Here is a 27,589-nt window from a genome sequence, read left to right on the forward strand (position 1 = left end):
CTCGCGGAGAGAACACAGTACTGGTATTGATTTTCTTAACTTTGTGTAGGCGTGCCCTTCGCCTATGTCGCAGGTTTGTTACCACTGGTATCTGCTTTTTTGTCGTCCCCTTAAAAACGCTGCTGAGCAGTTTTACATTCTAACCACCAGGGATTACCAGGGTTTCATCCCCATGTTGGTGCGCGCTCTCCTTCTGCACTGAGCGATGTGCGTGCTCTGATCATAACTGTGCAGTGCTTTCGTACCTTCTATTTTTGTTTTCAAATTCCAGTTTTCAATGCTCTTTGCCGCTACTTCCTTTCTTTCTCGGGACTCTCTCTGTCCTGCGCCGGAACCGGAAATGACGTATAACGCCATTCTCCGTGTGATGTTTGTTGCACTACAGAAACATTGGAAGGAGGGATTAGCAGAGCCTAAAACAACTATGGCATGTCAATATGTCGTGATGGCAGCAGGCACGTTTAAGGCAGTTACATGCCTGTATCGGCGAATGCTGAGACACATTGCGATTGAAATGGGAGCTAGGCGTCGGAAAGCCCAATCCCAGAGACTGCCTGGGGACATATTCTGCGCAGGGCCTGGAAAAGCACTAGAAATGCACGATTCCAGTTGGTGCACTTTTTTATATTGCACAGAGCGTATTTTACGACGGGTAAGATTAAAAAGTACTTCAAGTTTGACAGTGCTGCATGCCCCAGATGCACAGTGGAGGCAGTGGAGCTCGAACATATGCTATGGGATTGTCCGAAACTGGGGAATTATTGGTCTGACATAGGAGACTTACTAATCTCAGTTACAGATCGCCAGATAGTTTTTGACTTAGCCACGTGTATATTGCATTGGTTCCCCCATACCTCCAAGACAAAAGTAACAAGTAAATTCATAGATATGGGGCTGTTGTTAGCAAAGCTTGAAATTACCACACACTGGAAATCAAAGGAGGGTCCTAGCAGCAGGAGATGGAAAGCAGAACTGATTAAATGGGCTGGCAGTGAAAGTGTCATTCGGTTTCAACAAGCGAGACGCTTGACTAATGAGCAAGCTCTGGATTCAGCGGAGGCGTGGGAGGGGCTGCTGCAATCCATACCTGACCAGCAATAGGCTAAGGATACATAAAAGGGTGGTCCGCACCGAGTCAAGAGTAAATATCCACTATAGTAAGGTCTGGTACTCAACTATACCGTGATACCCGAAGAGGATGCTGCAAGTGCTTTGAACACACCAGTGATGGGGGGAGGGCATTGGACTGGTTTTGGGGTGTAATAACAGATAGTGTTGATTATTGTAATGCATAGTGTTGTGTTTTGCCATAAGTGAGGTGCAGTGGGAACGTTTCCTTTCTTTCACTTAGGAGAAGCAAATTATTGTCATATATCGTGTATGGTATTAACTTCTGTTTTTGGACACTTGAGAGGGCTATGCAGGTAGTGATTGTCCCTCATGAAATCTATAAAATGTGTTCAGAGGCATTTTACTGTATCATCCTCCAGGCGCTAGAAGCACTTTTATTCAGAATTTAGACAATCTTCTTGAACCAATTCTTTTAAACAATGAGTTCACAATTCTCGGAGACTTCAACTTTTATCTTGAAGGTCAAGATGGTAGGGAGACTGGCGATCTACTAGACACACTGGGGGACGTAGGCTTAGCCCAGCTAGTACAGACTCCCATGCATGAGGCCGGGCATAGGTTAGACGGCATCTTTACCTCGGTGCAAGGACTAACACTAAAAGAAACCCTCCCACTGACTTGGACAAATCATTCGCTAATCAAGTTTATCCTCCCAGTCCCAACTGCAGGGCATAGGGAGACTACAAAGCCCCTTCCCTCTACCAATATAGAGTGGAATAAAGTAGGTTAAAAAAACCTTGGAGCATATTTGGAAGACCGAAGGCGAGCCCGTCTGCGCCTGTCCACGCCTGGACCGCTCCCAGCGGCAGAACCCCTGGACCCCGCATCCCCGCAACGCCAGACTGCACTACGACTCCAGCACCCTCCACGCACTCAACACCGAACGAGACCACCCATGCTACTGGGCCACCCCGAAGCACACCCAAGGGCTTTTTGCCTGCCGGAACTGCAGATTCACCAGCATCCAGCCCACCAAACCACCAACCAGAGAACCCAACCACCTCCGCTGCATCCTCCTCAACACCTGCTCGCTCGCAAGCCCGCCATCGTACTCTGGGACCTCCTAGACTCCACCGCCCTCGACGTCGCCTTCTTGACAGAGACCTGGCTGAACGCCACCTCAGTACCAGACATCGCCATAGCCATCCCACAGGGCTACAAGAACTCCCGCAAAGACGGTACCAACGGAGTTGGAGGGGGTATCGCCATCATCCATCAGAATCTTGACCAACACAGACGACACTCTCACCACTGCCGAGCACATGCACTTCCAGATCCACACCGACCCCAACACCACCCTCAGAGGAACACTCGTCTACAGACCTCCCGAACCACGACCACAGTTCAGCGATACCATCGCCGACCTAGTCAGCACCCACGCCCTCGCCTCCACGGACTACATCCTCCTCGGTGACCTGAACATCCACCTCGAGAACAACAACAACGCCAACTCCACCGCCCTGATCGAAAACCTTGCAACCTCGGACTCAAACAGCTTGTGACAACACCCACCCATGCCGCTTGACACACGCTGGACTCCATCTTCTCCACAAGCCCCCACGTCTCCTTCAACTACATCACTGAACCCCACTGGACCGACCGCAGATGCGTCCACTTCACCTTCTAGAAACCCACCGCACCCGACAGCTGCCACGCCGCTGCGGAGCAAGGTCACCAAGGACGAACTGACTACCACCCTCGCCCTGAGACCACCCGCCGACCCCAACGACCCAGACACCACCGTGACCAACCTCAAACAGTGGATCAACGACTGCGCCAACACCCTCGCCCCTCTTAAGACCTCCACAACCAACCACAACAACAAGAAAGCTGCCTGGTTCACCAAAGACCTCCGGATCTCCAAGCACACCTGTCGGAAGCTGTAGAAGAAATGGCTCCACGACGAACAGCTGACAGCCACACAGCCCACAAGAGCACCACCCGCAGATACCACCAACTCATCAGGGCCGCCAAGAGGACCGCCTTCAAGGACTGCTTAGACAACAACGCACACAACACCAAACAGCTCTTCAACATCGTGAAAGAACTCTCCAACCCCAGCTCCAACACCAACGACTTCCCACCATCACAAGACTCGTGCGACTCCCTGGCCACCTTCTTTCACAGCAAGATCACCAACATCCACGACAGCTTCAACTCCGACACCCCCGCACCGTCCACAACCCCTGCGACCACCACCCGCACCAGCCGCCTGACCGCCTGGTCCAATGTCAGCGACGAAGACACCATCAAAACCATGAACTCCATCCACTCCGGATCCCCATCTGACCCTTGCCCTCACCACGTCTTCAACAAAGCCAATCAACAGTTCTTTCGAGACAGCAACCTTCCCGGAAAGCTGGAAGCACGCCGAGATCAACGCCCTTCTGAAGAAGCCCAGGGCAGACCCTAAGGACCTCAAGGACTTTCGGCCCATCTCCCTGCTCCCGTTCCCGGCAAAAGTAACAGAGAAGATTGTCAACAAACACCTAACCCGCTACCTCGAAGACAACAACATCATGGACCCTTCCCAATCCGGCTTTCGCAGCAACCACAGCACCGAGACCACCCTCATCTCTGCCACTGACGACATCGGGATCCTGATGGATAAAGGAGAAACGGCCGCCCTCATCCTCCTGGACCTATCAGCAGCCTTCAACACAGTCTGCCACCGCACCCTATCAGCACGCATCCATGACACCGGAATTCAAGAGAAGGCCCTGGCCTGGACCACATCCTTCCTCTCCGGCAGAACCCAGAGCGTCCGCCTCCCACCCTTCCGCTCGAAATCCACCAAGATCATCTGCGGCGTCCCACAGGGATCCTCCCTCTACCCAACGCTGTTCAATATATACATGGCACCGCTCGCCAACGTTGCACGACAACATAACCTCAACATCATCTCCTACGCCGACGACACCCAACTGATCATATCCCCCACAGAAGACCGCCAAAGCCAACCTCCACAGAGGAATGAAGGCCGTAGCCGACTGGATGAAGGACAGCAGACTGAAGCTGAACTCAGACAAGACGGAGGTCCTCATTCTCGGACCCACCCCATCGGCCTGGGACGATTCTTGGTGGCCCACATCGCTAGGCACAGCCCTGGAACCCACAGACCACGCATGCAACCTGTTGGTCATCCTCGACTCCACCCTCTCCATGACCAGGCAAGTCAACGCCGTCTCCGCGTCCTGCTTCAACACCCTCCGCATGCTCAGCAGGATCTTCAAATGGATCCCTCCCGACACAAGAAAAACCGTCACCCAGGCCATCATCACTAGCAGACTCGACTACGGAAACGCCCTCTACTCAGGAACAACAACCAAGCTCCTGAAATGACTACAACGAATCCAGAACGCCTCTGCATGACTGATCCTCAACTTCCCCCGACGCAGCCACATCACACCCCACCTGAGAGGCCTGCACTGGCTCCCCGTCAACAAGAGGATCACCTTCAAACTCCTCATCCACTCACACAAAGCCCTACACAACACCGGACCCACATACCTCAACAACCGACTCAGCTTCCACATCCCCACCCGAAGCCTCCGCTCAGCCAACCTCGCCCTCGCCACAGTTCCTCGTATCCGGAAAACCACCGCCGGCGGCAGATACTTCTCCTACCTCGCCGCCAAGACCTGGAACGCTCCCCCCACCAGCCTACGACAGACTCAGGACCTGCTGGCCTTCGGAAAACTCCTCAAGACCTGGCTCTTCGATCAGCAGCGGCCTCCCTCCCCCCAGCGCCTTGAGACCCTCACAGGTATGTACAGTGATTGATTGATTGACTATTACTTTAATATTCACCCAGAGGTAGCTGTCATCGAATACACCGACTGGCTTGACGATGCAGTTAAGGTCTTGGTGCCTACAAAAAAACCTCAGGGAATAGGAGTATCCCTTCTGCCCACTGGTTCTCTGATGCACTACGGAAGGAAAAGCAAAAGTGCCGTCGACTAGAAAGGCTTTGGAGAACGAACTACCACATATCAGATCGAGAGGTATATAGAACCACCCTTTCACAATATAAAAACTTATTGATATCAGAGAAAAAGGACTTTTTCATTAAACAGATTGAGAAAGCAAAAAATGTGTCTAAAGAATTATTTGCGATAGTAAATCAGCTAGCAGTACCCAAGAACATAGGGATTAAGGCGCAACCAAAAGTTTTGTGATGATATCGCAGCAGCCTTTAAAGCCAAAGTCCTGGACATTTTTAAGGTCTTTGAAGATACTTCAGGCCACTTTCCCATTACTTGAACAGTACGCCCTGAGTCTATAAATAACATCCTCCTCTGGTTCTCCCCTACATCCTTAGCGGTAGTGGAAAAATATATAAGAGAAGCAAAGTCGGGGTCTCCTTCTGACCCATGCCCACCTGCGTTTCTGAAAGAAATAGCGGAAGTGATGAGACCTGGCCTCATTCCATTCTGGTAATTTTCCTTCCAGATGGAAAGAGTCATCCATCCTTCCATTGCTAAAAAAAAAAACAATCTGGATGGATCCAACCCGTATAACTATCAACCTATAACTTGGCTGCCACTGCCAGCAAAAATAATCGAAAAAATCATGAATATGCAGCTATCTCAATTTATTCGTGAAAACAATTTGCTCGATCACTCCCAGTTTGGCTTCCATTACGAGCATAGTACAGAAATTGCACTCATCAAAGCCTCAGAAGAGATCAGAGAGGTGATGGATAGAGGAGGTACAGTCGCCCTTATGCTCCTCGATCTATCAGCCGCTTTCGATACCACGGATCACTCTCTCCTGCAGCAGCGGCTGGAGAGCTTGGGGGTCAGGGGAATGGCATTAGCCCTGCTATCCTCCTTTCTCAAGGACTGTAGACTAACAGTATCAGTAGATGGGTATCACTCAGAGCCGTATACCCTCCCCTGCTGAGTGCCACAGGGCTCTTCCTTAAGCCCTTCTCTCTTCAATGTCTACATCTCTGAACTCGCTCCCCTGATCCGTGACTTTGGGTTTAGTCTGACGTCCCACGCCGACGACACCCAGATAGTGGTGGCTACCTATAAGAATCAAGCCGCTCCCGCTCAACAATTTCAGAATAGCATGAGTGCAATAAATAGATGGATGAGTACACATTGTCTCGAACTCAAATCTGATAAAACTGAGGTCCTAATTTTGGCAATATGCACCCCAACTGGGGCAAACTATGGTGGCGGGCAGAGATCCGCGAATCACCTAAACCAGTGCACAAGGCAAAACATTTGGGAGTATGAGTATTTCCGTGTTGGCGGGAGCGTGAAAGATCGCGTCCCACCAAACTTTTCTGAACCTTCGCGTCTACTATTTGGAATTTCTAACTGTTTTGTCTCAACTTACCACAGTGAACAACTTAATGTCGCTCGGGACTGGACGAGTGATACACTTCAAGTGCCTCTCTTACTTCAGCGATTTTAGGTTTGACGAATTTCTTCATCAACTTCACAGCTAAGAAACTATTTATTCAATCACAGTACAGTTGTCTATTGCCCTGAGGAAGCCTTATTCAGGGTGAAATGGGTTGGCTGTATTAGTGCGTCGTTGTTTTGAACAAAGCAACTATTAAAATATTGTGATTGAGGCCATTGAAGAGTCCGGAAAAATCCTTTCCTTTTATAGCATTTTATGCTGTTGTACCTTTGTGTTGCCTCTCTGTGATTTTCTTTTGACAATAAACTAAAACCCTCACATCAGACAAACGCCATTGTCTCCGCCTCCCATTTTCTTATTAAGAATATAAGGAAGATCTATCCTTGCAGACACAAGAAAGATAGTGGTAACATTGCTTATCCAATCAAAATTAAACTACTGTAATGGGCTTTATTTGAACATACTGAAGCAATGCTTAAAAAAACTTCAGACTGTTCAAAACACAGCGGCTCGGCTGCTCGTTAACATTCCTAGGCACAAATCCGTCTTCAAAGAGATTCGCTGCCTGCACTGGCTCCCTGTATTACAACACATCCAATTCAAGGCCCTGTGTCTGGCATACAAAGCACTAACCCATACAGGACGCCCCTTTCTTCAAAATCTATTTGTCTGGTATGACCAGCCAGATAACTTCGTTCCACAGGGGCCAGACTCCTGACAGTACCCAGAATTCAATTGTCGCACTGGGACGGTTGCAGTTTTCTCTACGGCACCTCTAAACTCTAAGTTTATCTATCCATATGTTCTACTCCTTTCCATGCAGGGCAATGGCATATTGTTATGGCACGAAGTGGGCAGATATAATACTTTAGGAATCTCATGCTAGTAGTTTCAGGAATGGAAAGACTGGTCAGTAATGAGGTTATACATGTGACAGTCTGCTCACTGAGTATAAAGACATGTCCCAGTTAACCCTACACTGAGGGTACTCTGTTGACTTCCAGAGAATTCTGGATAGACCTTTAAGCCCCTTTGCCCCACCCACAAATGCTTGTGCATGAATTCCCCAGAATACCTCAGCAACGCATGACGATGTTGCATCCCTGGGCACATGCTTAACACTTCCAGGCACACACTACCTCACTACCCAAAAGATGCAGTAGGTGAGAAGGCCGCCACTCTGTTGTCCAATGACCCTTCCTATGTACGCTCTCCCTGCCAATATATGAGGTAAAACTAGCCGACCTACAGAAAAAAAAGTAAAAGCTCCTCTCTGTTAATGTTGTGTCTGCCTCTCTTTCAGCTGGGCACGGCTAAAGGGTATTGATGTCTTTGTCTTACACTTGGAGTTTCTACAATTTCTCACTGTGTTTTGTAAAAAAAAAGATCTGACCCGTGGTTATGATTTACAATAATTCTGACATTGACCGTGAAACTGACTATAATTGTATTTCTTTATCTGATTGTTTCTTTGGTCACAGGTCAGTTTGCAGGGCTGAGCGCACTGTCGGGATGTCACTCTCCTCAAGTAAGTATTAAAACATGGTGCACAAAAGCTGCTGCCAATAATCTCTATTGGCATTTGTTGTTCTCACTGTTGTGCTGTATTCATACACGTGCTAAAAGTTAACATGATGGTCCGAATACGTGCCTGCTCATCTAATTCAATTTAAGATTCTGATGTGATGTAATGGCATCCACAAACTCCTTATGTAAAAGAGATTGATTTAGCATACACAACCCCCAGCACTCTGTTGCCACTTTCTTGGCCTTTAGCGCTATATAAGTTCTGTGATTGTGATTGATTGATTGATATTCCCCATTGATCACGGTTTCCAAATCCAGCCAGAAAAGATGCAATTCTGTCACCTTCTGTTAGAGCCTCCGACTATGTTAGAGACAACCAGGCGCTCAGGCGAGTTAAACTGTTCATCCTGAAGCTGGTGAAATGTTTTTATTGGTGAGGAACACCCAAATCCTTGTTTCAACAGGCTGTGGATACAGGTTTAAGGGTAATTAAGACACATTGAGTGTGAATCTCAGGTTTGAGGGGCAATATTTCGTGACATTTCTGTAGGAATAGGTAATCATGGTGCTTTTTAAACAATATAAGTTGTGAAGTATTTTAGGGCAAATCCAAATGATAGCAACAGTAAACCTTGTTAACATTTGCACACACATTACCATTCTGTGGAAATAAAGATTTTATTTACAAATCTCAAGACGTGAATTGCAATCTCGCCAGGTTTTCAGTTACGCAGTTCAAAGATTTCTGTTACTTAAGTAATGCAAGCTTAATTCTCCCATATTTTGTTCACAGTACATGTTCTATCTTACCACTGTTGAAATCCCCAGGTCATCGTGATCATCCTCCGTGGCACTACTATTACCATAATCAATGACTTCACCACCAAGATTATAGTATTCAAACCCAGCAGAAAACATGGTTGAACCAAAACCATATCTGTCAGGTACACTGATTGGGCCCTTTTACTGTAGGGCGCACTGTCCCTGTTTGCGTCGTGGCACGCCTTTAAGTAGGTGAACCAAAACCATATCTTAAGACTGTTTGGGGCCGTATTACTGTAAGGGCGCACTGTCCCTGTTTGCATTGTGGTACACCTTTAATGTAAGTGTGCCAGGTGCAAACAGGGATGGTGCACCCTATTACTGATGTACCAAAGTGCTCCTTGGGTACAGAAAGTGGACATTATGCCTTGGGGGCACTTTACATAATATAACCCCTGGTGGGACTGAATATATATTGTTGAAGTTTAACAGTTCCCTAGCCATATTTGTTTAAAGCTGTGAACAAACATTGGAATGCTGGATCTCTGGGCTTCTACTGGCCATTAGAAGCCCAGAGCACCCCATTATTTTTAATGGAGCTCCTAACATCCCATTGTTCTAATAAATCCTATTATTACGCAGCTTGAAACAGCTCACGTTGTGGTGTACACTGGCTAGTGTTATAATACATGGGATCTTGTTTTTCCCGTATAAAAGACATTCTCTATTCTCCGTATTACAGGTGACTTGTGATGACTCTAGTCTCCAGTAATAAAGAAATGACGTAGCTGCTCAATTGTAATAAGTTATTACAGTTTAGTTCTGACATCACAGTGCCTGCTGCCAGAGCCAGTAGCAGCTGTGAAAGGCAGTTCACAGAGTATAATTTACGGTCAGGTGTAAAACAAGGAACACGGGAATTGGCATTTCTTTTTTCTGATATATTTTTCTAAAATGAAGTGGAAAGGAGATATTTATGACAACTATTTTTTGAAAAATTTCTCTTTACTTACATTTTGTAGTTTTTGATGATTCAAATTACCAATAATCACGTAACCTGTTCTACCACAATTAGACTAGGAACAGGTTTACCACAATCTTGCAATTGCACTGGTTGCCAACCCTTGGAGTGCATATCCCATATTGCTAGTCCATTATCAAACTCCACATTATCTGTGCCACAGGAGCCTCAAGGAAAAAGAAAATAAAACAATATCTGATAGACATATAGCTGCAGATTCCTTACCGTTGAATTTCCCAGGCGTCAAACTGCATCCACAAGATTTTTCTTCAAGCAGTACTGCTGAGCGCCAGTAGGTGGCATTGGTCAGCTCTGCATGACGTTGTCTGCGTCATCTGCACCGTAGTGAGTTCTGCGTCACCTATACAGACACCATCTCGCCGCACTGACGACAGTTCTTCTCTTTGCGCGCCAGTCAAGCGCTGTTCCATGAAGAGAGATACCTTCTGTCACTTTTTGACAGACTTTTTTTGACCGCTTTTAGTGTGTAGGTTTTTTCCATCATGTCTAGGAAGACTTCTGAGTTCACACCGTGCGGCTCCTGTCACCACACCATGTTGGTGACGGACCCGCATCTGGTTTGAATGTAGTACCTGGAGTGCGACCACGATTCGAAGTCGGGTTCCGACTGTCTGGCCATGGCTCAGAAGGCTTTGAGGGAGCAGTCCCTAAAGCTACGTGGCCCGGCAGTCGACCCCGCATTGCATGACTCCTAGGGGTCTGGATCATAGTCCCGGTTGAGAGGAAGGTCTGGGAGCTAGTCCAAGAGTCTCACGCCCTCTTCGTCCCACTCCAAATCATAGGGACACTCAGGTAAGAGGCGCAAGAAGCAAAAGAAGTCGAAGCATGCATGCTTTGACTTCTCCAGTCCGTCGGCCGACATAATAGAGATGTCTCAGTGTTCTATGTCTCGTTCTTCGGAACCTGTACCTGGGTCGGCTTTGCACCTCCTGGATTTTCCAGGAGCCGGAGCAACCCCCACCCAACTCCAAGAGTTCTATGAGGCTGTACGCATTATTTTTGAGAGGCCTGACCCTACCAATGCGTTTTCAGACAACAGGTTGTCAAAGGGGGCTGCATCTCGTTCAACATCAGTGGCTTTGTACCCAATGTCCCCCTACGGATCCGGGGATGAATTAAATCCAGTGCCGGTCGAGCCATTGCGACCTTCCCGGACGCCCATGCTCCCAGCACTGCAGTTGCCCCCCAGTGATGCCAGCCCAATTCTGATTCCTGATGACCCGAAACCGCATCGACCGACGCTGATACCAGTACCATTAGAACTTCTAGGTTAGTTTGTTTCCTTAGCCCTATTCTGAGGGGCTAGAAGTGAGCCTGAGCCGTATTCTGCGGGGCTAGGAGTGAGAGAACATTGGGAGGGGTCTCTGGACCCTATAGAAGACCAGCCTTATCAAAAAATGGACTGATATGAGTAACTGGGTAGGACCAGTGGATTGGACACCTCTCCAGATTCTGGCATGCTTTCTTCCCCTACAATGGCTGTGGTTGAGGGAGCATCCTTTCCTATGTTTTTGTGAAGGGCGGCTGCGGTCTTGGACCTTCAGCTCCCTTCCATGGTGGTCAAGACTAATATCTTGACAGAGGTCCTGCAGCTTGGTGTCTTCTCTTCGGGAACCCTTGCTACCCTTTAATGGGGCCCTTACAGATGTCCTACTGGGAAATTGGTCTAAGGCCAGCGCAGGGGGTCCTGTGAATAGGACAATTGCCCACCGCCCCTGCCCAGTACCAGGCGATCCAAGTTTCCGCACAACCCACCCTACCCCAGAGAGCTTGGTGGTCCAAGTCTCTACTTCTCATGGCATGTTCCCTTCTGCTCCCCCGGACAGGGATTCCAAGAGGCTGGATAGTTGGAGTAGGAAAATGTTTGCTTCCACCAGCCTTGGATTGCAGTCGGTGAACACCGAACGCTTATTGGGCTGTTATCCCCACTCTCTGTGGGAAACCCTTGTGCAAGTGCTGCCACAGGTCCCAGAGGAGGCCCGGGACATCCTCTCCCAAGCAGGTTCAGACGGGACAGATGCTGAAAAGTTCGCCATCCATTGTGGTCTCGACACGACCGACTCACTGGTCACAGCGATTTCATCAACGGTGGCTGTTTGACACCATGCCTGTCGAGAACGCCTGGCTTTTCGGGACATGCTAGGCCTCTCTCATGGACATGCCCTTTGATGGCACCCGTCTCGTCGCAGACAATGCAGACATGGTGCTGGAGCACTTTAAGGACTCGCTGGCCTCTCAGTGGCCACACGTCCACAGTCTGCATTTTGCTACTATTGTGGCTACAGAAGAGGCTTTCAGCCATGCCAGCCCTATCTCAGCCACAATGCAGCACAAGTTCAACTACCGCCTGGCGGCCGAGAGCGTTGCTTGTTCCAACCTCGTGGGTTGGGCGGCCGACGGTCATGTCAGTCCACCCCCCATCCCCACCACAGCCTGAGCCACCAAGCCTTCCTAGTCTTACCCTTCTCGATCATGGGCAGCCAGTTGGTGGCAGGCTCAGCCATCACCTACACCACTAGCAGACCATCACGTTAGACAGGTGAGTCCTGCATATAGTCTGAAGGGGATACTACTTCCCCTTCAAATTAACCACCCTCCATGCCTCCATCTTATGACCGGCTGATGGAAGATCATCTTGTTTTGCTTCAGGAGTAAGTCAAGGGAGCCATAGAGAAGGTTCGGCACAAGAAGTAGGCTGGTGTTGTTATTCCCACTACTTTCTGTTCCCAAAAAAGGACAAGGGCCTTCGTCCTGTCCTAGATCTATGAGCTATCAACTACTTCCTCAAAAAGAAAAAGTTCAAGATGCTAACATTAGCTCAGTTCGTGTCTGCCTGATACCCGGGAAACTGAATGGTAGCTTTGTACTTGCAGGATGACAAGTTCCCCATTCCCATCTTGCCTACTCATCGATGCTACCTCCGGTTTACCGTAGCCCACGAGCATTTTCAGTTCACTGTGCTCCCCTTTGGCCTCACCAGCTCCCCTCAGATGATAATCAAAGGTGATGGCGGTGGTCACAGCTCATCTGCGCAGATTAGGGGTGTCAGTTTTCCCCTATCTTGATGACTGACTGTTGAAGGCGGGCTCGCCCCAAGCTGTCATTTCCCACCTCCAGATTATGGCGTACCTCCTGCTTTCGATGGGGCTCTCTATCAATGTGCCGAAGTCACACCTGACTCCCTCTCAGAAGCTTCTTTTCATCAGAGCTGTTCTGGACACAGTACAGTTTTGGGCTTCTGCATCCTGTTAGTGACTCATGCCAGATGGCATATGCGGGCCCCCCAGTGGGACCTGAAGTTCCAGTGGGCGCAGCATCAGGGGATTCTTTCCCACATGGTCCAGATCTCAGAGGGAACGGTACAGGAATTGCAGAATGGATTGACAAACCGCAGTTGAGTCACCAGCAGACCTCTCTCCCTTCCCCAACTAGATCTCACAGTGGTGACAGATTTGTCACTTCTGGGATGGGGCGGCCATCTGGGAGAGGTGTAGATCAGAGAACTCTGGTTTACTGCAGAATCCGGACTCCACATCAACTTGCTGAAGATACGAGTGATTTGTATGGCATTGAAAGCCTTCCTTCCTTCCATCAAGGGGAAGCTAGTGCAAGTGTTCGCGGACAACACCACACCCATGTGGTACTGCAACAAACAGGGCGGGGTGGGGTCATGGAACCTTTGTCAAGACACCCTGCGCCTCTCGACTTGGCTGGAACAGCGGGGCATATCCCTGGTGGTTCAACACCTGGCAGGTTCACTGAAAGCCAGGGCGGACAAACTCAGCTGTTGATGTCTAGAGGATCATGAATGGTGTCTCAATCCGGAGGTGGCGCAAGGTCTCTTTCAGCAGTCAAGAATTCCTTGGTTAGATCTGTTCACCTCCGCCTAGAACGTGCAATGTCAGCAGTTTTGCATGCGATAGTTTCCAAGGTGGATCTCGCTCTGAGACACTTTTTTGTCTTGAATGGAGTTCTGGCCTCCTGTACGCCTTTCTGCCCATACCACTCCTGTCCAGAGTTCTCAAGAAGATCAAGAACGACCGGGCCTAAGTCATTCTTGGGGCTCTGGACTAGGTGTGGAGAGTCTGGTATCCACAGCTTCTCCAACGGAGCATTGATCCCCCGATCAGGTTTCTCCTTCAGGAGGATCTTCTGTCGCAGCAGCAGGAAAGGGTTCTCCACCCCAACATGTCAATTCTTCGCCTTCTTATGTGGAGACTGATCGGCGGCAGTTGATAGCATTCGGCCTACCTCCCGAAGTATTGGCAACTAGGCATCCCCCCACCAAAACAGTCTACACCTGCCGATAAAACAAACATATAATATATTGTACAGAAAAGTCTATCAACCCTCTCTCTCCTTCCCGTTCTGATATTTTGCTTTTTATTTTATCCCATGCCCAGCGGGGCTCTGCTGTGGACACTCTAACAGGGGACGTTTCAGCCCTGTCTGCCTTTGTGAGGCTGCCACACCTACCCTCATTATTTGAATGTTCCATTGTAAATCGGTTCCTCAAGGGACTTGTACATATGTTCCACTCTTCCCCTTTCATTATGCCTCAGTGGGATGTTAATGTGGTTCTCACCTTCCTAATGGGCGCTCCGTTTGAACCTCAATACAATTTATTTATTTATTTATTTAGAGTTTTATATAGCGCAAACATGACCCAAGAGAATATCAGAGCACTTTACAAATGATCAGGGTGAGAGAAACAGGTAAGGCTGATAATAAAAACATTCGCAATACCAGTACAGGAAGTAGCAGTACCTAGGTGATGATGAAGAACTCCCACTAGTACAACATCGCCCTTTATTAATTATATGGGTGAGAGAAACAGATAAGGCAGGTAATTATAACCAATAATACCAATCAAAATAACAGTACAGGAAGTAGTAGTACCCAGGTGGGGTGAAGAACTCCCTCTAGTCCAACAGAACTGGCCAAAGTGTCAGGAGAAAGAGCACAAGTGCTGGCAGTGTTCATTATCGGTGCCAGAGAGTAGGGATCATGGGAGCTAGAGCAAGAATATGTTCACCCATAGCACTTTCACTTGTTTTTTGAAAGATGCAGGTGACGGGTTAATTCTGATTTCAGATGGTAGAAAATTCCAGATTCTCGGGGCAATGCCCGAGAAGGCTTGATTGTAAGTTTGTTTCAACAGTAAAGACGTGGTGCTTCTTGAGGTCCAAGAACCACCAAACCGCTCCAGTTTGTATGCAGTGTACCTCTAGGTAGTGGAATGTATGGCTTTGTGTGTCATGCAAGCAATTTTTCAATAAATTCTTGCCTCGTAAGGAAGCCATTTTAGTGATTTCAAATCAGGTGTGATGTGGTTCTTGCATTTAGATCCAGTAATGAGCCTTGCAGCTGAGTTAAGCCAACTTTGATCTAGGAAGGCACTAGAGGGTTATATTTCCATAGTCCAGCCTGGAAATCACTAGTGCTTGAACAACTGACTTGAAGTCATCAAGGGGGAGGAAGGGTTTGATTTTCCTTAAGATGCTCATTTGGAAGTTAGCTCCTCTGGTGGTTGAGCTGATGTGCTCCTATATGTTCAATTTCTTGTCAAGCATTATTTCCAGTGATTTCGTGGAATCCTTGATGTGCGGAATGCAATTGAGGGCTGTTAAATGTTTCATCAATTCAGCAATGTCGAGTGATTGTTTGGAGGGTGCAATTAAAAGGAATTCGGTTTTGAGAGTATTTAGTTTGAGGTGGGTGTAGGTCAACCAGTTTTGAGTTCTTTATAGAGTTGCGTTGAGAGACCTATTATCTTCAAGGGGGGAGATTTTCAGGTAAAGTTGGGTGTCAATGGCCTACATGTGATAATTGATGTTTGATGATTCCAAAATATCGGTTAACAGCTCCATGAACAGGTTAAAGAGAGTGGGTGAAAGCGAGGAACCCTGCGGTACCCCTAACAAGACAGTTGGGGAGTTGGACAGGGAATGATTAATCTTTTTTTGGGGGGATCTATTGTGGCGGAAGGAGGCGAACCAGTCTAGGATGGGACCGGAAAGCCCCATCTTGCGTGCCAATAAGTCAAGGAGGCTGTCATGTTTGACAGTATCAAATGCTGATGAGAGGGCGAGGAGTATTAGAAGGCAGGATTCAATTTGATCAAGCATCTGTCACATATCATCAGCTATGCGAGTTAAGGCCAATTCAGTGCTGTGTCCCTGACGGAAGTCAGATTGGTATTGGTTTAGAGTTGGAATTGCTCTATGCAATTGCATAGCTAGGCACGAACACATTTCTCAAGGAGCTATGAGAGAGTTGTCCGCTGTGTGTTTTTTAAGAATGGGGGTTATCTGTCCGACTTGAGGCAGTCTGGTATAGTGCCTAGAAGTAATGAAGTGTTAACTATTTAACTATTTTGGTCCAGAGTCACTGAAGATATTCAAAGGAAGCGGATCACTGAAGTGGTTTGAAGGTTTAAGTGTTGACTGGATTTTTAGTATGGTAGTTTCATCAAATGCTTTGAATGAACACCATGAGGCATTATTTTTTGGTGGGGTGCAGGCCACATGGGTGTGTGGAGTTGATGTGTGAAAGGACCGGGAGGAGATCCAATGCAGTCCGTAAGTCGCTTTCAATCTTTTCTATCTTTCCCAGGAAGAAGGTGGCAAGTTCTTCGCAGTTAGGCTGCAGATTAGACCCAGATAGAAGGTTGGGTTGCCTGTAAGATTGCAATATAAAGTTCAAAAAGTTTTTTAGGTCAGTTCCTGGTGTGTTTAGCTGTTTCCTAAAGAAGTTTGCTTTTGAACTACAAATGTGTTTGTTGTAAATGCATCTCAGAAATCTTAGCTGCTTGAGGTGTTCAAGAGAGGGGAAGAATCCCCATGACAGTTCAGCCAATTTTAGATTGCATCTTTCAGCTTTTAGGCTACCATTGTACCAAGGCTTGGAGTCTTTGGTGGACACTCTTTTTAGTTGGACAGGTGCAATAGAGTCTAGAATGTTTGTCATTGAATTATTGTAATGATCAGTAAGGACCTGGACATCTGGCAAGTCCTCAGGAGTGGGTAGGATGTAATTGCTGATAGATGTCAGTTCATTCAGGTTTATGTATCGAGTGCTCCTTTTCTACTGTCTGTTTTTTTAATTTATTTGAGCCGATTTTGAGGACAGCAATTCAGGAATGAGGAAAATAATGCAGTGTTGGTCAGTCCAATCACAAGGAACGCTAGATTCAAGTTGAATGGACTTGGCCTTAGAGATGATTAGATCCAAGGTCGCTCCCAGGTTGTGGGTGGAACTATCGCAGATTTGGATCAGGTAGGAAAGTTTCTAGGCTAATTACTGGTTGGCCATTTGTGTCATTCCAGTGGGTTCCAAATGTCACCAATGAAGATCTGGGCACAGTGTAGACCAGAGTTGGTCATGATGATTTCCATAATTTGTTCAATGAATGGGAGATTATCTCCTGCAGGGTGGTTATACACATGCAGTTTGCATCGAGGTCTATCATTACACAAGGTATCGATGCCTTGATATTCCCACGAGGTGAGAGTGGCATTTTGTGTTGCTTCTCAGAGATACTGTTGCAGTGAATACAGGCAATACCTCCCCACGTCTGTTCGGTCTATCTAATCTGATGATGTTGTACCTAGGCGGTACTAGAATGTTGAGAGATGGTGAGGAGGAGTCATTTAGCCATATTTCAGTCAGGACTAAGAGGTCGAAATCATGTGTACGTATATGGTCAGTAATATCTGCCGCTTGATTAGATGCTGATCTGCAATTGAGTAGCATACATTTCAGGTGGAGTATTAAGACAGCGTAGGAAGCCTGAGTGATGGGAATGTGCTTGAGGTTGGTTGCTTGAGGTTGGAATTGTTAACTGCTCAAGCCCTAGGTTCTCTCTGTGGATTTGACCCAAGTTGTCTGGGGTGTCGCAGTGTTTAGATTTGCATGAGAGGAGGAGGGAGTAAATACTTTTGTCCGATAGCTTATCTTTCATCCTGACAGGCCTGGTTGAGGCGATAGGGTAGTGAATTGTTCTCCAGGTCCAATGCGGAGACATTGTGGTTTCTGAGATCCCATTGGATGTGCGGGGTTGACATCTGTCTCACACGATTGTTGTTGGAATGTGAAAGGGAGTGTCTGTTCTTACCCAGTGACCTGCTGAGGCAACAATAATTAGCTAGCTCAGAGATGAAGGATATTAGGCATTGTTTGTCAGCGTTAAGTTGATGAAGCTCTAGAGAGATCTCAATAAGTTTGGAGTCAAGTGTGGTGTTGGAACAGGTGGCCGTGATGTGTGTTTGGGGGCCAGGGGAGAGGGTGCTCCAGCGTCTGGTGATAGGGAGCAACTGATTTGGGAGAACCAGGGGAGGCGAGGCAGGAACAGAGATGGAGTCATGATTGAGGAGTGGGGGGCTGGGACTAATGAAGTGGTTGATAAGGTGTGCTAAGGAGAGAAGAGCCATGTTATTGGTCATGTTAGGGGGTTTCAAGTTTGCAAGTGTCATGAATTGTTCCAAAGGGAGTCTCACAGGTGTATCAGTGGTGACAGCTGGAGTATGTTCAGAGGTCACGGGCAGAGGTGCCCCCTCTGGCTGCTTACCATCAAAACAGCCTTTTTAGCGGCAATCACATCCACCAGGAGGGTGAGCAAAATGCAGGCTTTGTCATCAAAGCCTCCTTACAGGACAATATTCCCTGACAAGTTGGTTCTTTGCACTAGGGACTCTTTCCTTCCGAAAGTGGTAACACCATTCCTTGTGGGGTAATCGGTCACATTGCTCACTTTCAATGATCTGCTGCATCCCTGTAAGGAAGAGGAACAACTCCATCGTCTGGATCCAAAAAGAGCATTGGCGTTCTACCTGGACCACACTAAAGAATTCCGGCTCGACTACCAACTCTTTGTGGTTTATGCTGGGGCATAGAAAGGTTGTGGAGTGCAGAAGAGAACTATCTCACAATTAGTCGTCCTCTACATCAAGATTTGCTACGCTCCGGCAAAGAAACAGCCTCCTGAAGGTTGAAGAACTCTTCCACCAGAGCTAAGGCTGCTACCACCGTGTTGGAATGTGAAGTTCCAGTTCTTTACATTTGTCAGGCAGCAACGTGGGCATCCCTGCACACGTTTACCAAGCATTACTGCCTCAATGGTTAAGTCCACAGGGAAGGCCTCTTTTGCCATTCAGTCTTGCAGGACATTCTGGTCTAAACTTGTCCGCAGTCCCTCCTCCGGGGATGGAATTGCTTGTGTATCGATTAAAAGTTAAGGAATCTATAGCTAGATGTCTATATCAGATGGACAAGTTACTTACCTTCGGTAACGCCTTATCTGATAGAGACATGATCTGGCCGCAGATTCCTTACCAACCCACCCATCCTTCCCACACTGCGGACAGGTTTCTAAGGTCAAAGCTGATCCTTTTCAGGGCCTTAGTTGTTAAAACACACCAATGTCAGTGCACTTCATGGCTCTGTACTTCTGGCTTGGAAAGTAGTGAAAATTAACTGACATCAGCGCGCCGAGGTGGTGCCTTTAAAGGTGACGCAGACGTCATTACGGCACAGACGATGTAACGCGGAGTCGGCCGACACCACATACCAGTGCGCAGGGGTATTGTTCTAAGAAAAATCTACCGGATCTAGTCTGATGTCTGGGAAATTCAAAGGTAAGGAATCTGTGGCTAGATCATGTCTCTACAAGATAAGGCATTAACAAAAGTAACTAACTTGCCCACCTAAGCAATTAAAACATAACACAGTGTTATCACTGTATAACCATACAACTTTCATTAACACATTTTACTACTGTCTGCTTTGCTCATTAGTCTGATACTCAATCAGTTGTTAGGTCCCATGTAACCCATACTATGCTATCGTTCTAAGTTTAACAATGGGGGTGAAGATAATGTTTCCTTGCTGGAATGTGACAGTGTGTAAACCACAATCCTCAGCTGCTCGATATTCAGTTTGTGATCTCCATAGTTCAAGACGTTCTCATGTGTGGTTTGGCCTCTACTGCCTGTATAGATGTGTCCCAAACCATACCTACTGTCGCATCCCCTTCCTCCTCTGCACATCGACAAGTGTGTTGGTCTCAGCAGTAGCCTACTTCCATAAGTCCCTAAGCCAGACTCCTACCCAAAAGGCTTTTGGCAATTTCCACATCATTGCTATACAGCATTTAATCAGAACCAGAGCTAGTTCTGTGAACTTAGTCTTTAAAGATCTAGACATAAGGCTTAATAGGCACAGTGAAGGGTCTAGATTCCCCGTCTTCCCAGATATTTCTCCCAGTGCCCCTAGAACTTTCTCACAGAATTGTGCTATTACGAGGTATCGCCGCACCATATAGAAGAAATCTGTGTCGACCTGGTGACAGCAGGGACAGCAAGATATTGCTCTCTCAAACGTATGTGCAATGTTTTTGGGTTGGGGTACATGCGATATAGGTACTTACATTTGTGGATTTCAATCTGGGGTTCCGAGAGACCTGCTGCGCATACTCTTGAGCAAGGGACCATGTCTTACCTGTAATATCTTGCTGTAGACATTGCACCCACTTGTCCCATACAGTCCGCTCCTCAGGCTTTCAGCCAACGTATGTGTTCTCTGAACCCAAGACCCCTGAATCATTCATATATTTCTACTCACGCCCCATATTAGGTTAGAGAGGATCGTGTTCAGCTGTTTAAAGAAGCGATAGGGTAGTCTTAACAGGAGCACATAGGAAAATATGCAGCCTGGGCAGGACAAGCCTCCTTACTATTGCTAATGGCAGCAAGATCCAGAACTTGTTGGACTGGTGCGTTGCCATAACCACTCTACCCAGGTTGCCCTCAATAAGACCTTCATCTTTGTGGTTCACGCCCATATATTTAATGGAGTCAAATCTCCATTCTGATCTTGTAGGAAGTGTCTCATTGCACTCCACCTCTGACAATTGGAGTAACGGGAACAAGCATGATTTATTCCAGTTAATTTTCAGGCCTGAGTTATCTCCAAATCCGTCTAAAATGCTAATTACCTCCGGTTCAGCCTCACAACCATCTCTCATTTAAATAAGTGTGTTATCAGTGTAGAGTTATGTTATGCTGATTTGTAGAGCGCGCTATCACCCATGAGGTATCCTGGCACTCCCCGTCAATGAGAGTGAAACAGTCTGCCACCTATCACTCATTCTGATGCCCCAATTCACTCCATTGCTGCATAGAAGGCAATCCAGCGACTCCATAGCAATAGTAAAAATAGGGAGTGATAGTGGGCAGCCCTGTCTGATGCCCCAGCTTTCTGGGAGTTGCTCTGATATCGCCTGGCCTGTGTGCACACGTGCCATTGATTGGGTGTACAGTAACTGGATCATTTTCTCGAAGTTTGGACCTGCCACAGACTCCTGGTAGTCCACTCTGCCCAGCCTATCTACCAAGTCTCTGTGAGTCTTTCTCAAGTCTCTGATAACTTGGGCATCACCTGAGTCATGTGCCAACTGAACCTATTTGTTGTGGATTACCTCTTCCGCTACCAGACTGTCTGTATTGAAGCCCTTCCTGACACTGTATGTTGTTTTTAAGCAAATTCCCCGCATCATTCTGTCATCCCAACCCTGGGTGTTCCCTCATTGTCTGCAAAGTATTCTGTTATGGGTTTGCCCAGTGTCTCCCTAAATGGGGTACCCGCTATAGTGCGGACATTCAATATCAAAATGGGTGTTTGTGTTTGTGTTCTGCCCCAGCCTAACACAATCTTGGGGGGAGGTTGTGGTCCAATAGTGCGCAGCCTATGTACTCTGTGTCCTGCCTGGTGTGTAGGCTGTGGACTTCAGAGTAGTATGAATATTCTCTCTGGAGGGGATGAATGTTCCTAGAAGGGCACATGAGGCCCAGCCTGGCTAAGACTGGGCTATCACTCGGCCCTCTGAGTTCTGGGGAGAATCTGTTAACCCCAGTGTCAGGAACATAGTTGAAATCCCCTCGCCATGTGTGCAGTATTTAAAGGTTATCAACTAGATAAGGAGTGAGGGAATCCAGGAATGCTGGGCGGTTACTGTTCTGGGAATATATTACGAACAAGACTAACGGGTCCCCATCTAGTAATCCCTCCACCACTCCATATCTGCCCTTGGAATCCACCCGCCTAGTCTGGATTACAAATGGAGTGCCATGTGAGATCCATAACAACACCTGTCCAGAATATGGTGAATACATTGTGCCTTCCATTTGGCCACTCCAGCTCATTGTCAGTCCTTGCAGTTCTATGGCTGGCATGTTTGTTTCGCGGATGCATGTGATGTGTATCCACTTGTGCTTCAGGTAAGTGTGGCTTTTGCAGGCGTGGCCATGCCTCTTACATTTCATGCCAGCATGTTGCAAGTCGGTAATGCATTTCTTTGTTTACTACCCATGCCACTTACTTGTACTGAACATATGTAGCAGGCTACAGGTTGACAGTAATAGCTCCCATGTACATAACCACAGACAGTGTGTGACTTGCATGGGAGAGGTTAATCAGCCAAAGACTAAAGTTAACATCCCCAACTCCCTCTACCCAGGTTAAGCAGCAACCAGCTCTTTGCCAGTCATAAACCATAAGTGAAGTTCTAATTTGTGTACTTTCTAATTGCACAATAAGGTTCATTGTAAAAGCAGGAAATATTTATGGCAACTTGTTTATTTGCTCTTTGCTTTATGTTATTAGAGGAAATATAGAAATCAAATCTCCCCTTGGGAAATCACCATAGCACATGCATCCGCAGCACACACCTTTTCAGACACCCTTCAAGTTAATGCCACATCAAGAGTTTACAAGCAAATCCAGTAACACATCAATAGAGAGAAATACAAAGCTTTAATGGTGTGTTCGCAGACACCATTTTTGATTGCAAATGATTGCAATATGTATATCAACAATAATGCAGTGATCATATCACCTCCATGGAATTAAAAACACTTATTTTAAAAAATGTAAATATTGCATTTAAAAAGCTACAATTCGGCACAAAAATAAATGATCACATTTAAATAAAAAGGTAGAGACAAAAAAGACAACAAACAATTGTCTATTTCATTAGTACCTATACGCTCAACCATTATACATGATACATGATGTTGCATTGAAATCATCATCTATTGTATCAAAAAATTATACAGATTCAGTTAATTAGTTAAGTCGACGTGCTTCGGTGCATTTCACAATGTATTGCCACCTTCTTCAGGACACACATATATATTCCTCCACATGTGTAGGGTAAAATGATTAAAACCTGTGAAGAAAATATAATACACATATTATGGTATTCGTGTAGCAATTGTTTTAATTACAAGGCTAAAGGAAATACTTATATTAACAAGACATCAAAACCCCAGTGCATCCCATACTGCAGTGGTACTGTCTCCAACCAACCAGTCTCAAACGCTATGTGACATCATGCAGTCATTGCTTCCATATCAGTCAAACATAGAATCCAGTAGTGTTGACACCCTTGTTCGTCACTTTATTTAAATTAGTTTACTTGCTAGCATCTCTAGTCTGTCATACTATTTACACTGAGGCCTTCATACATCATTCACTCTACTCATCAGCAAAGTGTAACACACTCCTCCATAGATATGAGTCGAAGTTACTTAATGGGACCAATAAGTAAATATTAGTGTCCCAGAAGGGCTTCTTATCCTAAAAGCTCAAGGCAGTTGTGGACGACCATCGTCCAAGAACGCATTCTAGAAGAAGTGAGAGCAACAAAATAAGCATATGTATCACTCAGCGCTATAGTTAGCTTCTATATTGCATAAAGCAAACTCATTTGCTCACCGTTGCTTAGTGTCACTTCAATATATGACCAGTTGACGAAAATGATGCAGACTGGAAAGTTTCATACGGAAAATGAATTATCCTTAAGGTTTTAGAAACAACCACTCAATTTGTATGAAAAGTGTTGAAAGCTGTTCATCTTCTAAAAGATAAAAGTGATAAATATATTTTTTTCCATTTACATATTTATAAATGATAACTAGTGCCCCTGTTCTTAGATGTCAGCAAAAGCAAGACCCCACATTATGTTTAATAGTAGGGTTGCCAAATTACCCTATTAAACATCTCTGGGGAGGCCATCTAACTCTTGATAGAACACGCTTAAGTACGCCTATCATATTAGTGACCATTCTATTACATAATCGGTGTTCATATGTTATATAGTTTGAAGCTCGGGACACTTAGACCCATATGTCCCTATCTTATTTTGCCATAATCCTGATGTCTAAATGAGCCCATTTATAGTCAAATGGCTTGACCTAAATATCCATGTGGTTTGTAATGGGGCACCCAGTCCTTTTAAAGATTCAAGCGGTCACTGCCTTGAACTGCTCAAGAGCGATTTTACCAAGCAGGCTCCTTTATCTACCTTCCTCATTGCGTGCATGTGGGTAAACAACAACACCGCCACCCGTGTGTATTGATTGTGTCTGTGGCATTTTGCTGATGTTTGCTCAACTGTTCCCTGGACTGCCCCCTGTACTCACTATAGCGTGTCTCATTTCAAAACGTGCGCATATCCCTGAAACACAATAAGGGACTCTACTGGTTACCTATGGAACGTCACTGCTTCCTAAATTGTGGTCAATGCGAGTAGTTCGGAAGAGAAACCCCTTCCACCTACCAAAGCCAGTGCTGCCCAACACTCGCTGATTGGGCATCCTAGCTTGTACTATATTATTGAATGAGGCAATACCTATAGAGAAAACCTAAACATGCTTACCTTTAACTTTCGTGCCGCAAGGACGCCAATATGCGTTCCTTTTGAGAAATACTCTCACTATCGCATGTACTATTTAAATACATCTCCATTGGCTAATTATCATCATGTGGTAATGACCATGTGCTTCAACATCTAGACCGGTTCGAAAACCCTGTTAGAAATACCTGGGCACCATCTTGGCCCCGAATCGTTCATGTCAAAATGTATATCTCGTAATCAGGATCACTACATCTAATATATTCCCATCTTCATAGATTAAGTGATTCTTAGCATGAGGATGTCTAAGAAATCTTCCCTATTGGTTGAAAAATAAATATGTTAGAATCTATATATTCTATATTGATAGTACAGACGAATTTATAAGTCTATATCATTTATTACTGTCTAGACAAACCGGCTATTTGCTAAATAATATATAGAGCTGTCTGCAAGTGTTGACCCAAATACCCCATCAGGGAGAATTGTTGCTCTTCCCCAGTGCAGAGAGCTATACAAACACTCACAAAGGGTTAAGTTCGGCTTACCTGCGCAGCGTTCGCGCGCAGGTAAGCTGAAGACACGCCGAAGAGTAGCCAAAGAGTAGCCCGTCTGCGCCCGTCCGCGACAGGACGGGACCAGGGACCATGGACCCTACTCTAACGGGCAAGGACTTCAGTGAGGTACATGGTATTACGTATACAGCTCAAGCACTAAAAGATCTGCAGCCAGTGTCCTTGGCAGGCTGTGCTCTGGGTTCTTGCCATGCCCTGAAGGCCCTTTTTCGTGTATCCACTGTCGCTTCCAGGCTTCCCATATTACCACTTCTATTGGCAGCAACACAGGGGAAACTTTAGTACCTAATGGTCTAAAAAGCTTTCTCCTGAATATCCGCTCCCTGCCCAAACATCACCTCGAATTCTGGAATCTTGTCAATACAGTAAAACCAGATATCTGTTTTTTAACGGAAACCTGGCTGAAACCGCATACGGTTCCTGCCATCACGTTGGGGGTCCCTGTGGGGTATAAGATCTTGAAATTTGATCGTCCAATCATAACTGGGGGCGGCATTGCCATAGTGTATAAAGAGGGTTTGAAGATTTCCATACTTGAACAAAGAAGTTGTTCTTTGATGGAAATTATGATCTTTAAGATCAGTTCGGCGTCGAAAGCCCACTGGAAGGGAGCACTGGTTTATCGCCCTCCTGGGCCCAGTACAGGCTTTACACTCTCTCTAACGGAACTATTGGCTCCGCATTTTAAGGCTAAAGAAGATTTTATTCTTTTGGGAGATTTCAACATCCATGTAGATATCCCCACTCACCCTGACACATTGGCTCTGCTTTCCGATCTTTGTTTACTAGGGCTTGAAATACAGAATATTGGCCCTACGCACATAGGGGGACACACCCTGGATTTAGTCTTCTCCAACTGCCCCAAAATTCGGTGCCGACCGACGACCCAAGTGAGCTGGTCAGACCACTTTATGGTCGAATTTTATCTTCTAGGCCTGGACAAGTCGAACCAAAAGCCCTCTCCCTGCAGTCTGGCGCAGACAATGTCACAAGGTGACAGCGGGGGAACTACAGAGGGTTTGGAAGAAACCCATTATCTCAGGGGCAGACAATGTGGAGTCTGCTTTATCTAAGTTTAACAAAGCTCTTTCAGAGGCGGTCGAACTGTTGGCTCCTCTGAAACTACACAAACAGTACCCCACATCCAAACAAGAGGTGTGGTATACTGAACAACTTAGATTGGAGAAACAGGGGTGCAGAAAACTTGAGAAAATATGGAGGAAAACCCACCCTGAGGAAAGCAAGAAAGCATACTCCAATGCTTTGTCTACCTATCATAAAAGTATCAGGTTGGCCAGGAGGAACCGTCTTACCTCACAGTTGGCAGAAGCGGGCAACTCCTCCAAAGAACTCTATAAGATTCTACAGACCTTTGTGAAACCGGTAGCTTGTGAGAGCCCTGATGACTTCTCCCAATCTCTCTGTGATGATATCTCTCTGTTTTTCGAGAATAAAATAGAGCTGATTTTTGAAAAATCACGAAGGCCACTAGACTCAGGAGTAACGTCATTACTGCTCCCCCATTGTCATTAATACATAATAGTGGCTCGCTAATTGCGTTTCCGGAGGTTAGTCATTCTGATGTCACCTCCCTGATTAGTCAAATCAAAACAGGGTCCCCTGCGGATTTTCTACCTGCTAAAATGGTTGCCTCTTTAGATAATCTGCTATGGCCCGAGATTCAGTCAGTAATAAATCTCTCCCTCAAGGAGGGACAAGTACCCCAAGAATGGAAGAAAGCTGTGGTGAATCCCATCCGGAAGAACGCAGCTTTGCCATGGACTGACCTTTCCAACCTCCGCCCCATCTCCCTTTTGCCTTATCTAAGCAAGATGACCGAGAAACATGTGAATACCGATTTGTCTAATTTCATCGAGGCAGCGGGAGGTCTTGACTATACTCAATCAGGGTTTAGACCTAACTACAGCACCGAATCAGCCCTTCTCTCCGTGACCGATAACATCAGGATGGCACAGGATAGAGGGGGCTCTATGATTCTGGTGCTGTTAGACTTGTCCGCTGCCTTTGACACGGTATCACATGATATTCTTCTCGGTCGTCTGCGGAAGGTGGGGATAGGAGGTTTGGCTCTGTCCTGGCTTGAGAGTTTTCTCTCGGGCCGCTCACAAGGTGTCAGATTGGGATCCCACTATTCTATCTCTAGGGAGCTCACTAAGGGGGTCCCACAAGGCTTATGTCTAAGCCCTACACTCTTTAATGTGTATGTGGCCCCCCTGGCTGACATTGTGAGAGCGTATGGGTTCACCCCAGTGTCATATGCTGACGACACTCAGCTTTTGTTTCCATTCCAGACCCTCACACCTGCAATTAAACAATCCTTTGCTGAAGGTATGAGAGCAGTGTCTGATTGGATGGCCTCTAATTGCCTTCAATGTAATATGGGCAAAACTGAGGTCATGCTCTTTGGGGAGGCCCCCCTTCTGTGGTCACCAGAATGGTGGCCACTGGACTTAGGACCGG

General features: G+C 46.5%; 1 protein-coding gene across 17 annotated transcripts in view; it reads left to right on the plus strand.

Annotated features, from left to right (window-relative positions):
- DTNA (dystrobrevin alpha) overlaps positions 1–27,589 on the plus strand; it is a 693,791-nt gene that overhangs the window by 633,679 nt on the left and 32,523 nt on the right. For all 17 annotated transcript variants that reach the window (XM_086965704.1, XM_086965706.1, XM_086965705.1 and 14 more), the window contains one exon: positions 7,992–8,038. In XM_086965704.1, coding sequence (XP_086821830.1) covers positions 7,992–8,009 — 18 coding nt within the window. In that variant the 3' untranslated portion in view covers positions 8,010–8,038. The remainder of the gene's footprint in view (positions 1–7,991; positions 8,039–27,589) is intronic.

This window comes from Lissotriton vulgaris, chromosome 4_1 (genome assembly GCF_964263255.1).
Source record: "Lissotriton vulgaris chromosome 4_1, aLisVul1.2, whole genome shotgun sequence".
Taxonomy (NCBI): domain Eukaryota; kingdom Metazoa; phylum Chordata; class Amphibia; order Caudata; family Salamandridae; genus Lissotriton; species Lissotriton vulgaris.